The sequence below is a fragment of the Bos javanicus genome, chromosome 29 (assembly GCF_032452875.1).
Source record: "Bos javanicus breed banteng chromosome 29, ARS-OSU_banteng_1.0, whole genome shotgun sequence".
Classification (NCBI taxonomy): domain Eukaryota; kingdom Metazoa; phylum Chordata; class Mammalia; order Artiodactyla; family Bovidae; genus Bos; species Bos javanicus.
This window is the reverse complement of record NC_083896.1, coordinates 19,467,797-19,481,112: the sequence shown is the minus strand read 5'-3', so window position 1 is coordinate 19,481,112 and position 13,316 is coordinate 19,467,797. Positions and strand designations below refer to the sequence as shown.

At 41.1% G+C, this 13,316-nt stretch overlaps 1 protein-coding gene across 1 annotated transcript in view; it reads right to left on the bottom strand.

Annotated features, from left to right (window-relative positions):
- Positions 1-8,127: 8,127 nt before the first annotated feature.
- Positions 8,128-13,316, bottom strand: part of LOC133240931 (glycerophosphodiester phosphodiesterase domain-containing protein 4-like) — a 111,263-nt gene continuing 106,074 nt past the window's right edge. Inside the window, exon 13 of the mRNA XM_061405915.1 lies at positions 8,128-8,557. Within this exon, the coding sequence (XP_061261899.1) occupies positions 8,495-8,557 (63 nt within the window). The 3' untranslated portion in view covers positions 8,128-8,494. The remainder of the gene's footprint in view (positions 8,558-13,316) is intronic.

Below are 13,316 nucleotides of genomic sequence, written 5' to 3'. Positions count from 1 at the left end.
GTACTGGAGTGGGGTGCCATTGCCTTCTCCCAGGGAAGCTATAACAATCTTCAAATCTGCTTTTGAGAAACCATCCCTCCAACATTCTTAATCTTTAAATTTCTAGGATTGCTAATTCTATCTACAGCTACCAGAGTAGACAGGCAGCCCAAGACAAGCCAAACAGACCTAATATGATCTAACACCACAACCCTTCTTGGAGTCATTAGACACAAACAAACAAAATGAGAAGGATATAAACCTGCTGAGACCTACCCTACCTTCAGGAGATGAGAGCTTATTTGCAAAAGAAGCCAAGAGCTAGAGAAACACAGCTAACAGTTGAAGAGAATCCAAAAAATTAAGCCACTGGATCAAGCTTCACTTGAAATCAGCAATGCCATATCTTTTAATTATGTGACCCAATAAATTTCCATTTGCTTAAGCCACACTGAGTTAGGGGTTTCTCTCACTTGTTCAATGTAGGTATCAATAAAAATTTAGTGGTATAAATCATGTACAGAAGTCAAATAATGAATTTAATTATTCTCAATCTTAAAAGAAATTAACATGAATCTTAAAAGAAATCAACTTTTCAGTATTTTTAAAAGTTTAATGGAGTTGAACACCGATTTGAATTAAGTTCACTAAAACTTAACACCAAGTTCTTTCTGAATATATCATCTCAATATGAAAACCTGTTATCTTGTTTTACTATGAGTTCTAAACAGAAACACACTGTATATATAATCTTTAACTTAAAATAAGAAAAAAAAAATGGAGTGCCCATCAAATAAAATATTTAAAAAGAAACTACTTCAAAACAGAAAAAAAATTTCAAAATCATCTCTAGAGTAGAAAATCAAGAATTATCACAATACTTTGATATATATTCTACAAAACAATTCACACCTTTAATACATAAGCAATTTTTGACTTTCTATTCTGAGGCTGTTCAGCCTCCAGTGACATCAAATAGTCTAGGCTAATAGCACCACCTAGTGTTCTGAACTGGTCACTATCTGAGACTCAATGTCTCCTACTTCCCTTTGCAGCTAAAGGAACACAGGCTAGTCTCCTACTATTTTTTCTGTATTTAATAATAATTTCAAAATCTATTTCTATATTTCCTTCAGATAACTTGTGCTTTGTTATTGCATGCCTTAAGTTTGGCATGCCCTTTATTATTTTTAGATAGCAAAAACAAATGTTTTTCACCTTAAGGAATTAAATTTCCTTAAAATTATGTTATGTTCTGCTATTTTTATTTTAAAACATTGTTTTATCAGTATGCTTAATAGACAATAAAACTAGAATCATTCTCTGTTCTCAGATACATAACACTCCAATCTTAAATGACTTGCATACTATAACATTCTTACGCTATCTTCCAAACATAGGACCCTAAATTCAGAAAAATAAGATTAAGTTTTTTACACCCCAAATTATGTGCTGTTCCTTAGCAAAATATCAAAAGTTGTCTCCTTCAGGATGTGAACCTGAGCATAGCACTGACAAGCAAAGATAATACAATTAGGTATATTATGCTCCATATTACTTTTACCCTTAGCAATATTCCTTGCCTTGAAATACTAGCAATGTCTTTCACGGAGCAAAAGCTTTTCATCTTAATGAGGTCCAATTTATCCATTTTTTTTTAAGATCATGCTTTTGATGTTCTAAGAACTCTTTAAGTAATCCAAGATTACTAAAATTTTATACTATTATTCTATTAGAAGTTTTAAACTAAATTTTAAAAATTTCATTTTCGAGTTACATATTCCTTCTCTGATGCTCTTTCTTTCTTTATGTAGATTTGAGTTTCTCACCTATATTGTTTTCCTTATTTCTGAAGAACTTCTTTTGACATTTCCTGCAATTATAAATAGTCCACTCTTTTCTTGTTTGTGTGGTTTCTGATGGGAAGTCTGACATAATTCTTATCTTTGTTCCTCAATAGATAAGGATTTTTTTTTCCTCCTGTCTGATTTCTTTAGAGATTTTTTTTGTTTTTGATTTTCTGCAATTCAAATATAATATGTCTAGTGTTTAGCTTTGCTTCAGTGTTTCTTTTAAAGAATTCCAGATGCAGTCCACAAGATGGTAGCAAACATCAATTTATTATTTAGGCTAGTATGACTCAAGGGTCAAAGCAAAAGGAAATAATGGAATTTACAATAGCACTAGTAAATGAATCTCACCAATCCGGGGGAAAGAACCTTCATCTGGCTCTCTGCAGCTGGGAAGTCCTGGGGTCAGCACACCAGAGCCTCAGCAGGAACATCATCCACTCAGTTCCGTTCAGTTCAGTCGCTCAGTCGTGTCTGACGCTTTGCCACCCCATGGACTGCAGCACGTCAGGCCTCCCTGTCCATCACCAACTCCTAGAGTTTACTCAAACTTGTGTCCATCGTGTCAGTGATGCCATCCAATCATCTCATCTTCCGTCGTCCCCTTCTCCTCCCGCCTTCAATCTTTCCCAGCATCAGGGTCTTTTCAAATGAGTCAGTTCTTCACATTAGGTAGCCAAAGTATTGGAGTTTCAGCTTCAACATCAGTCCTACCAATGAACACCCAGGACTTATCTCCTTTAGGATGGACTGGTTGGACCTCCTTGCAGTCCAAGGGACTCTCAAGAGTCTTCTCCAACACCACAGTTCAAAAGCATCAACTCTTTATCAGCACCATCCACTACATGCACGCGTTCATGGAGGGGATCTTGCCTTAAGTGTGGATGACTGCCATATTTATACCTTACAGAGTTCTTTGTTCTCAAAGGAGTTCAAAGACTTTGCAGCACTAGGGAGGTGGAAAACAATCTGGTCCTCCTTTGATTGTCCAGATCAAAGGGGGAAAACGGTATTCCCAAAACTCTTACTGTTCCTGATCTTTATCCCTTTCTTGGTGGGTGCTTCATGATATTTCCATTCTTCATTGTGTTTAAGTTCATAAGTTACAAGCAATGAACACAGTGCATCAGGTCACGCATCTGGCGCATGCGTCATCAAGACGGTGACCGAATGATACAGTAGCATAACCACAGCATTACAGCAAGGTATAGAATTTTTAGTAATTGTCCTGCTTCAGGTTCTCTGAGTTTCCCAAATCTGTGTTTTGGTTTTTGTTATTAATTTTGGAAGTTTTTCAGTCATTATTACTTCAAATAGTTCGTGTTATGGGGTTCCCCTGTAATTAACTCTTTGTTTCTCTCTTGCTGCCTTTGGAATCCTCTATTTTTAACTTTTGCCATTTGTATTATGTCTTGCTGTAGGTCTGTTTGGGTTCATCTTGTCTGGAGCTCTCTGTGCTTTCTGTATCATCGTATCTGTTTTCTTCTTTAGGTTAGGGACATTTTCAGCCATAACTTGTTCAAATACATTTTCAATTCTTCATCTCTTTCTTCTCCTTCTGGAATCCCTTGTATGCACAGATCAGCACACTTTGTATTACACCCAAAGTCTCTTATATTGCTTTCATTTTTTTTTAAATTTGATTTTTCTGTCTACTGTTTTAATTGGGTAATTTCCATTACTCTGTTTTTAAGATAACTGATTTATTCTGCATTATTCATTCTGCTGTTCTTTGACTTTGGTTCTGCTTTCATCTCAGAAAATGAATTTCCTGATTTTTCTTGTGTCTGCTTTATAATTTGTAGTTCCTTCTTACAGTAATATGCATTTCTGTTCACAGCATTTTTTCATTCCTTAATTATTTTCATTACCTCCTTTTTGAACTTGGTTTCAAACTCATTATCTATAAAATGTTACAGAAAAACCCAAATGAACTTTTTGACTATCCCAATATTATACAGAAGGGGTCTGTATAATTATTCGTTCCATCAGGGTAATTCTCATAGTCTTTTAACTGGGAATGGCTCCTCTGATTCTTCATTCTGTGTATATTCCTCTTATTTTTTGAGTTAGGAGAAACAATTATCTACTGTATAGTCCTGGAGGGCTATTTATATGCAGGACTTTCCTAATACATAGCTTGACCCCCTCACTCCCTAAGTAGAATCCCTGAGCCCAAGATATCCTTCTTCTCTTTTGTGTCTCCTGCTAAAGGGGGTCAGTCCCGACCTGATCACTTCTCATACATTCCTGAGTCTGTGTGTATCTTTCTTTACAGCCTTGGCTGTAGAACAAGTGTTCAGCTTGTCCTCAAGTGAATTTAGCGAGAGTTGCTTTATATTTTTGGTAATTTTGATGTTTTAGCGAGCGTTCTCCCACTCTGCCATCTTGATCTCCGCTACCCTGAGATCCTCTTAATTGCCATTAACAAGAATTTCAACCTCTTCAATCCCAGCATCAATGTGAGCAGTGACAGGGAAGAGCAGGGGAAGGTGGGCTTCTCTGTCTGCACTTGATCCCAGACCTAAACCCAAAAGACCTTTCTAGTCACTGTCACCCTCACTTCATCCACCCTCCTGGCCACGCATCTTGAGAGGTTATCTGTGTTTGCTGTGTCTAGTTCTTTACCTCTCACCTCTCCATCAAAACTGCTCTCTGAGTTACAAACAAAGTCCTCACTATTAAATCCATTCAACTCTTTTAGTGCTTGGTCTTTCAGCATCATCAGACGCTACCACCCACTTCCTCCCTCCAGAATGCTCTCTGCCCACATTAGTCGGGGTGGCAGGCTGTGCTGGGGTAACTGTGCTCAGTTGTAAGGGCCTGAGCAGTTCCTACCAAGGGGGCAGAGTCCTACCACGGACACAGGAGGGCACAACTGGGGCTGCTGGCGAAGGCGGCAATGGCCACCATCTTTTTCTTGGCTCCATGGGCCCACTTGCCTGGTTTCCCTCACATCTCCCTTGGTCCTCCCAGGCTTCTCTACTCTTCTCTACTTCCCTGGGCTGCTTCTCAACCCAGCCCACACTCTGTGTTCCCCGAGGTGGTGTCTTCTCATCCCCCTCTTCCAACTCCACTGGATTACCTCATGTGGGAGCATAGTTTCTTGAAGCTCTTAAAATTGCAGTACTGGCCCTATACACCTGACTGCCTCCTGGGCTTTCTTGGCTGTCCCTCTAGCTGGTCCCAACCACGGCCTGCCTCGCACAGCAGCTCTGTGGCACAGCTGGACTCTACCCTCTTGCTTCTTTCCCCATCTGAGGGCCTGAGGTCCTTCGTGTGGGTGGTGTCTCTGGGCTGGAGCTGAGGAGAGTGAGGCCAAACAGTCCAGCTGTGCAACTTCAGACTCTCTCTGCTCCCCTAGGACATCTTGACCACTCACCCCTTCACCAAGTTCTCCAACTGGAGCAGCAGCAACACCTTCTTCCACATCACCACTGGGAACCTGGTACATGGAGCAAACTCCTCTGTGAAACATCACTGGTGAGAGCGCTTCCTTCCAGGCCTGGGGGGCTCCCTAGCCCCACTTGCAGCTTCAGCCATCCTCCCAGCCCCCACATCACAGGAGAAGTGTGCAGCTTAGCCTGTGGTCAGGGTCAAGTTGGACCTAAGGTTAGATCAGGTTAGGTCTGGGGTAGGGGCTTAATGTAGAGCTGAGGAACACATCACCCACTCAGGATCTATGTCCCAGTGTCTTTAATATTTAGAGATTGAGCCTTTAGTCATTGAGGTCAACTGCAAAGCCATTAGCAATGAGGCCTCCTGAAACTGAGCTCAGTTGGTACAGCCTTTATGATCACTCCTGGAGACAGGCATTCAGGATTTGAGGGACCCAAAAACCAGCACCTTAATGTAGGGTCACAACAACTTAAAATCCTAGAATTTGGGTGGATGAATCCATACCTTCAGCTGCTGGCTAGGGAGACTGAGTCCAGATGGGGGAAGGATTTGTCTTTGTCCAGGCTTCTGTCCACTGCAGTTTCCTGGGAGCTGTCTGTGTTCTGGGTCTGAGTGGACAGCCATGTCCTTCTCGGTGCTCTGTTTATCTTCTTGCTGCTGTTTTCAGGGCTACAAGATGGATGACCTCCCGACTCCCTGTATTAGCCAGATGCTCACAGCCATGAGCAAACAGTGGGGCCCCAGGAGTGGCGAGGGAACAGTGGGCAGGTGGCTCTGGCCCCGTGCCTGCTCTCCAGGCAGCAGCTGGCTCAGGACCATCAGCGACCTCTACAGCTGGGGGAAGACTCTGACTACCCAGGCAGGGAGGCTGGGCTGGCTGGCCACCATGACAGTATCACCGTGGCCTCTGACCCTTCTTCCAGTGAGGTGGCCTTGCCAGGAGGCAGAACTCCCTCCATTCACCCTGAAGCACGTTGTTGGTTCTACTCCAGGCTTACTGTGACCTTGCCATCGTAAGAGCCCGTGCTCCTCGGATGTCATTCGTAACTCAGACTAGTCCTACCACGTGACCTCTTTTGACTTTCTGTGCATGGCCTGGAAACATAACCAAGAGGATGACCTAGTTCTCCACACTGGAACAATCAAACCAAGATTATCCTGAAACCTAAGGGACTGGCTTAATTCCCCAAACTCCAGGAGCCTCAGCTGGTGTGAGGGAGACAGAACTCTTTTATATATAACAGTGTGAGTGCTGAGCTGCTGCTCAAATCTTCCCTGATGACTTCAGACATAAAGCCTGTGTTTATCTTCTGGCCCTGCAGTGTCTTTGCTGGCGGGAAGGGGGACGGGGTATTGTGTGGGGCCAGGACACGGTCCTGTTGGTGAGCGATCTATATAAGCATCTCTGTGTTCTGCAAGTGCAGGGTCAAGCTAGTCTGGGACTGGGGGCTGGGGAGCCTGAGTGCACAAGGTGCTTGAAAGGGGCTTAAAGGGATGGGCTGGGACCAGGGCAGGATGGGCAGGGCAATGCTGGATGTCATCCTGGGAGGTAGAGACCTACATGTGGTTGGCTGGAGATCCAGAGGGGGAACCAGCTTCTGTACCTTACCTAGAGCCAGTGGATCCAGAGTGGCACTTGAATCCTGCCAGAAATATCTCCTTGGTCAATCAAGAAACCTCCAAGAACCCCAGAACCTCCAAGAACCGTGCTGCCTGGGGTTAAATCCGTATGTCCAGTGGGAGCCTGTAAAATATTACTTTGTGACCAGGATGGAACAACGAAGTTTGGGCATGACCTGGGCAGGTCTTGGGTGGGGTCTTCAGACAGAGAAGGTATGATGTGGGGTGGGACATCCCTCTGAACTGTGGCTAGGCTGAGAGCCGGGAGAGGTGACAGGGGAGAATCCTCTTGCCTCTGGCATGTTAGGGATCTGTCCTCAAGGCCCCTGATACTTCAGCACAGCCAGCCTGCTCACTTGTCCTCAAATGCACAAGCATCTGGGGTCACCTGCATGTAGGTGACAAACCACTCCACAGGGAGTGCTGTTCCTGGTCTCCAGATGCCTGTGTGGGAGGGGGAGGGGCTGGTTGTTGAAACAAAGTCCCCAGACCACACAGCCCTGCTTTCTGGGATGACAATGCGGCTATCCGAGGCAGCCCTGCCCCACCAATGTTTATAGGACTCCACAGTCAGCCCAGGGAAGGTGCTGTGGTGTCTGCTCCTGCCCTTTACCATATACACGGGAACATGAGCCCTGGACAAGGAGGGTGAGTAGACGATGGTCACACAGTGGAACACAACTTCCTGCTTCTAACACAGGGTTCTCAGCTCAAGTCGAAAGTCAGCTTCAAGGTCAAAAGCCACTGGGTAGGTATGGGATTATGCCCATCATCCCACTGGAGAATCAGCCAGTGACAAGCTATAAGGAAGCACCCCACGCACACTGTACGACTGGATGTGTGAGTGGGGTGAGATCTTTGCCCCCGCTCATGCCCATGCCACCTCTCCTTCTCTGACTCTGGACGGCATCACTCTGGCATTCCTCCCTTGACTTTGTCAGCCTGAGTAACCGCAGAGGGCCCCAAAGATTGTATCAATTACCTTCTCAGTTCCTGAGAGGTTGCCTTTACTTATAGTCTGATGTTCACCACAGCCACTCCTTTAGTGGGGAATATTATGAAGGGTTAGGATGAGACAGATCCTCTGACACCTGGAGAACAACCAGCTCCAACTCCAGAATCACACTCTTTCCCCTCTGATCGTCCCCTGGAGAGGAAAGGCAAGACCAGAGTGGTTTTCTTGAGAGCCTCCCTGGCTCTTCCGTACCCCTTTCCTGATCTCTCTCTACCATCAAGTTGCCCTGGGCACAGAGAGGGAGAAAAAGGAGAAGGAGGCAAGTTGTGACTAATTATTCTTTGAAGGCAGCCCAAAAGGGGGAGAAGGACATGCTGGATGTGGTGGAAACCATCATAAAAGAGGATTATTGGGGGGAGTCAATGGTGGGGGGGCTTTTCAGTTTACGTTTCAGGAGGAGGCTTCTCCATGAAGGGAACTGTAGGTTCATTTGCCTCCAAGGTAAGCAATACAATTTTGAGGGTGGCCTCTCTGTTGGTTTCTGAAGTGGGTGCTTGGATGGGTTCAAAAGCTGGCTCAGTGGGCACTGGTTGTCCAACATCATCTGTGGGATGCATGGTTGGTGCAGTGGTTTCATTGACAACCTCTGGTATAATGACTTCAGAGTCTGGATATTCCATTTCGCTCTTGATTAAAAGTCCAGGTATTTCCACAACTTCCAAAACTTCATCACGGAGGCTTGCACTTGGAGTTTCTATGGGACAGCAAAGAAAACAACACAGATTCTTTCAAAGTCGCTTCTCCAATCTTTGCCTGTCATGTGACAGAATCCTAGTCATCTTTAAAATGTCAGCTCCTCACTTACCATTTTAGATTCTTTCCCCCTAGTTCTCCTCCCTATCCAGCCTTTGGGAAGACTTTGCTATGGTCCTCAGTTTATCAAGGTGCTTGAGTTTAAGAGTCTGTTGTGTGAGGTTCTCACTCAAATGGGAGCACTCGGAAGGCTGAAATCAACATTTGCTTAAAGTTCATGGATTTCATAACCACTGCTTCCAAAGCAGCTTGAATAGAAAAACGAACACATCCTCCATTAGAATGGGAGCTTTTTAAGGACAGAGACTTTGTCTTGCTTGCCACCCCATATACATTGCTCAGGAGTATCTGTCACACAATAATTGCTCAGAAAATAGTTTTTTATTTTTTTCAAATTGAACAGTAGAAACAATAGATGATGGACACTTTTTCTAGTAATGCAGCTAGGAAATGGACTCTTATCAAAGACAAATTTGAAACTGGATACTGTATGAAACCAAGAAGACATCTTAAATTTATCTAAGAATTTACAATATAATGAGGAACAGTAGAGCTGAAATCTAGAAGAGAGTGAAAATCCAAAGCAGTCAGTCCAGAATCCAGTTATTTTGCCCTGAGTGTAATTTCACTCTTGAAGAAACAGCTGCACACTTGAGCTTCATTTCTTTGTCAGCTTCATAGAAAGAAGGGGATTTTTATCAGGCTTGAATTTAATTTGTAATTCAATTCTATGATATCCAATATCTACAATATTGAGTTTTTAAATTCATTTATGTGTTATATTGCTCCATTTACCTAGGTCTTATTTTTCCTCATTAAACTTTTTGTAGTTTACAACAAACAATCATCTATCTTTGTAAGAGCTTACAATAATTTCCTAAAATTCCTAGTTAATGTTTTATGCTGTTATCCGTTCAATTTCAGTCGCTAGGTTGTGTCTGACTCTTTGCAACCCCAGGGACTGCAGCACACCAGGCTTCCCTGTCCATCACCAACTTCTGGAGCTTGCTCAAACTCATGTCCATGTCCATTGAGTCAGTGATGCCATCCAACCATCTCATCCTCTGTTGTCCCTCTCCTCCTGCCTTCAGTCTTTCCCAGCATCAGGGTCTTTTCCAATGAATCCATTTTTTGCATCAGGTGGCCAAAGTATTGGAGCTTTAGCCTCAGTATCAGTCCTTCCAATGAATATTCAGGACTGATTTCCTTTAGGATTGACTGGTTTGATCTCCTTGCAGTCCAAGGGACTCTCAAGAGTCTTATCTAACACCATAGTTCAAAAAGCATCAATTCCTCGGTGCTCAGCTTTTTTATGGTCCAACTCTCACATCCATATGTGACTACTGGAAAAAGCATAGCTTTGACTAGACAGACCTTTGTCAGTATTTATAACTTGGTTATAAATGATGCTACTTCAATTATTGTCAATCAATTTCTCTTATTAAGAATTTATCAATTCTATTAATCTTTCCTAAGAACAAACTTTCATTTTTAAAAATTTCTCTGTTGTTTCATCTATTCCATTGTTCCTATCTATATTATTTCCTTTCTTTTACTTGGAAAAAAATTTACTTAGCTTTTTAAGATTGGTTTCATATTGATTAAGTTTCTACCTTAACAATCTTCCTTCTAACATTTAGAGTTACAAATTTCCTTCTAGGTTCAGCTTTATGCTGTACCCCACAAATTTTTCCATTATATAGGCATTATCCTTTAAAAATATTTTCCAATTTCCATTGTGATTGATCCCTTTATCAATGAAATGTTTATAGATATTCATTAATTTCCAGCATTTAGAGGATTATCTAGATATTTTATTGTTTCTAACTTAATTCCTTTTGTGATCACAGAACAAAAGTGTGTGATTTTGATCTTTTGAAATTTATTGATGACACAGTTTATTACATTTTCTTATTTTTGGCATCCCTAATTATTGTAATTTTAGTCATTTTTACTACTTTTGTTTTTTTAATCTTCATACTTCCTTTATAAGTGATCAATCTCCTACCTTTATTATATATGTACATTTTCCAGTGAGATTTTTACTTTTGCAAGCTTCCTTATTATCAGTTAGTGCCATTTCTTTTCAACTTAAAGAACTCCCTTTAACATTTCTTATAGAACTGGTTTAGTGGTGATGAACCTCATCTAGCTTTTGTTTATCTGGGAAACTCTTGATCTCTCCTTCAACTTTTGATGGGTAGAGAATTCCTGGTTGATCATATTCAAGACCATTAATTTTAACTCTTTATCAGGTAGACTGCTTATCTTGATTTCATTTAGTTCTTTTTCTGAGATTTAGTCTTGTTATTTTGTTTGGAACATATTTCTCTGTCCCCTCATTTTGCCTAATTCTCTCTGTATTAGGTAAATCAGCAAATTCTTCTAGATTCATTTTATGGCTAGCAATGTACATTTGAAAATGTTGTGTATTCTGCAGTTGTTAAGTATATTTTCTGTCAATTAGGTCACATTCACTGAAAATATTCAGATATCGTTTCTGATTTAATTTTTTGGGTGTTTAGTTGTTCTTTCAGGCAATGAGAGAAGAATCTTAAAATCTCTAAGTATGATTTCTCTCTTTCAGCTTTTTTTTAATATGTTTTGAAGCTCTGCTATTAAGTATATATAGTGGCTTCCTGATACATCATCTGTTTTATCATTATGAAACCTTTATTTCTAACAATGTCCATGCTTTGAAGTTTTTCCAGATATTATTTCTGAGGCTTATTGTTTACATGGCATATTATTTTCTTTCTTTTTGGTTTTACTCTATGTTTTTGTATTTTAAGTATTTCTTTTGTCGACAGCATATATGTTGTTCCTGCTTCTATCCAGTCTGACAATTCCTACACATGTTTTGAGAATTTGGTTCATTTATATTTAATGTAATTAATAAAATGATTGAATTTATCACTACCATGTTTCAACTTGTTCTCTATTTGTTTGGTGTAATATTTTGTTTTCTTTGTTCTCTTTTTCCTCAATCCATGCTACAAGAGGTATTTTCCTGCTGGCTTTGAAGAATTAAGATGTCATGCTGTGAAAAAGCCTTATGACTAGGACCTGAAGGTAGTCTCTAGGACCTTAGAGCAAAACTATTCCAAGAATGATTAAGGAAACATGGATGGCTTCAATCTTGCAATTGTAAGGAACTGAATTCTGCCAACAACCCATGAGCTTGGAAGAGGACTATGGTATCTCAGATGAGATTGCAGCCCAGGCCAATACCTTGATGTTATCCTCATGAGACCTGGTACAGAGGACTCAGCAAAACTATGCCTAGACTCCTTGTCCAATAAACTGTAAGATGATAAATTTGTGTTTTTTTGAGCTGCTAGGTCTCAGGTAATTTGTTACATAGCAGTTAAAAACTAACCATACAGTAATACAATATTTCTAAAATGAAGCCAAAATTAAAAAGGCTAGGGACTTCCCTAGCATGGCTAAGATGCCATGCTTTCAATGCAGGGGGCCCAGGTTCACTCCCTGGTCAGGGAACTAGATCCCACATGCTGCAACTAAGAGTTTGTGTGCAGCAACTAAAAATCCCACATGCCACAACTATGACCTGGTACAGTCAAAAAAATTAAATAGGCTAAAAATAAAAGCAAATGGTCTTGGCAACCCATGGGATAATAAGAAACCACCTAACATCTGGTAACTGAAAGAGGGTAGTGGAAGAAAAATATTAGAAAAAATACAGACTGAAAATTTATACTCCTACTGATCTAAGAAGTTCAGCAAGATAAACACACTCATACACACTAAGGTAAATCACCTTACTGAAAACCAGTAGTAAAAGGAACAATCTTAAAAAGTAGCCAGAGTAAAAGAACATGTTACAAGTAGAGGAACAATGATAAAAAATAGAAGACTTCTTTTCTGGAAGACTTTTCATAAGAAACCACTAGATACAGAAGACAAAAGATTGGACTTTTTTTAAAGGGCTGCAAAATGCATCCTAAAGCTAGAGAGGTGGCAGCAGCAGGACATGCCCCTCTGCGGCAGTCGTGGTGTAATACTCGACACTGCTAGTGTTGGAGGCTATAATCTCCCCACCCTGGCTGGGTCCGGGCTGTGGCTCCTGCTTCTTTCCAGTTTTCCTTGTTCCTTCCCTGATTCTAAACTTAGGCCTTTGCCTTGTAGGCGTCTCTTTGAGGTACTCAAAGAGTATTTCTACACATTTATGTAGATCATGCAAAACTGGTTTTTATAAATGGGCAACTAAAAACTCTCAAAAACAGGAAAAAGTCTTAATTTATTTTCTACTCATCTTAGTTTCTTCACATTTCAACCTGGTGGGAATTCAGGGTCAAGTAAACCGTGCTTTCCTAAGGCATTATAATTACTTCTTTCATTCAAATGTAAACAGTTCTTTTAACTTTCCTTCAAAACTTCTCTTCCATCCATGGTTTTCTCATCATTTTCACATTCTTTTATTTCTTGGTTGGATTACTGTTATGGGCTAAATACCACACAAATTCATATGTTAAAGCCCTAACCACTAGCACTTCAATATAGGACTAATTTAGGAGATAAATCTTTTAAAGACATGATCAAAATGAGGCCATTATGGTGAGCCCTGATCCAGTCTGAGCAGAGAAGAGAAAATCTGGAGACACTGAGGACACTGGGGGTTTGTGTGTGCACAGAGAAATCAGAGTGTGAGGACATAGCAAGAAAGTGGGCATCTGTAA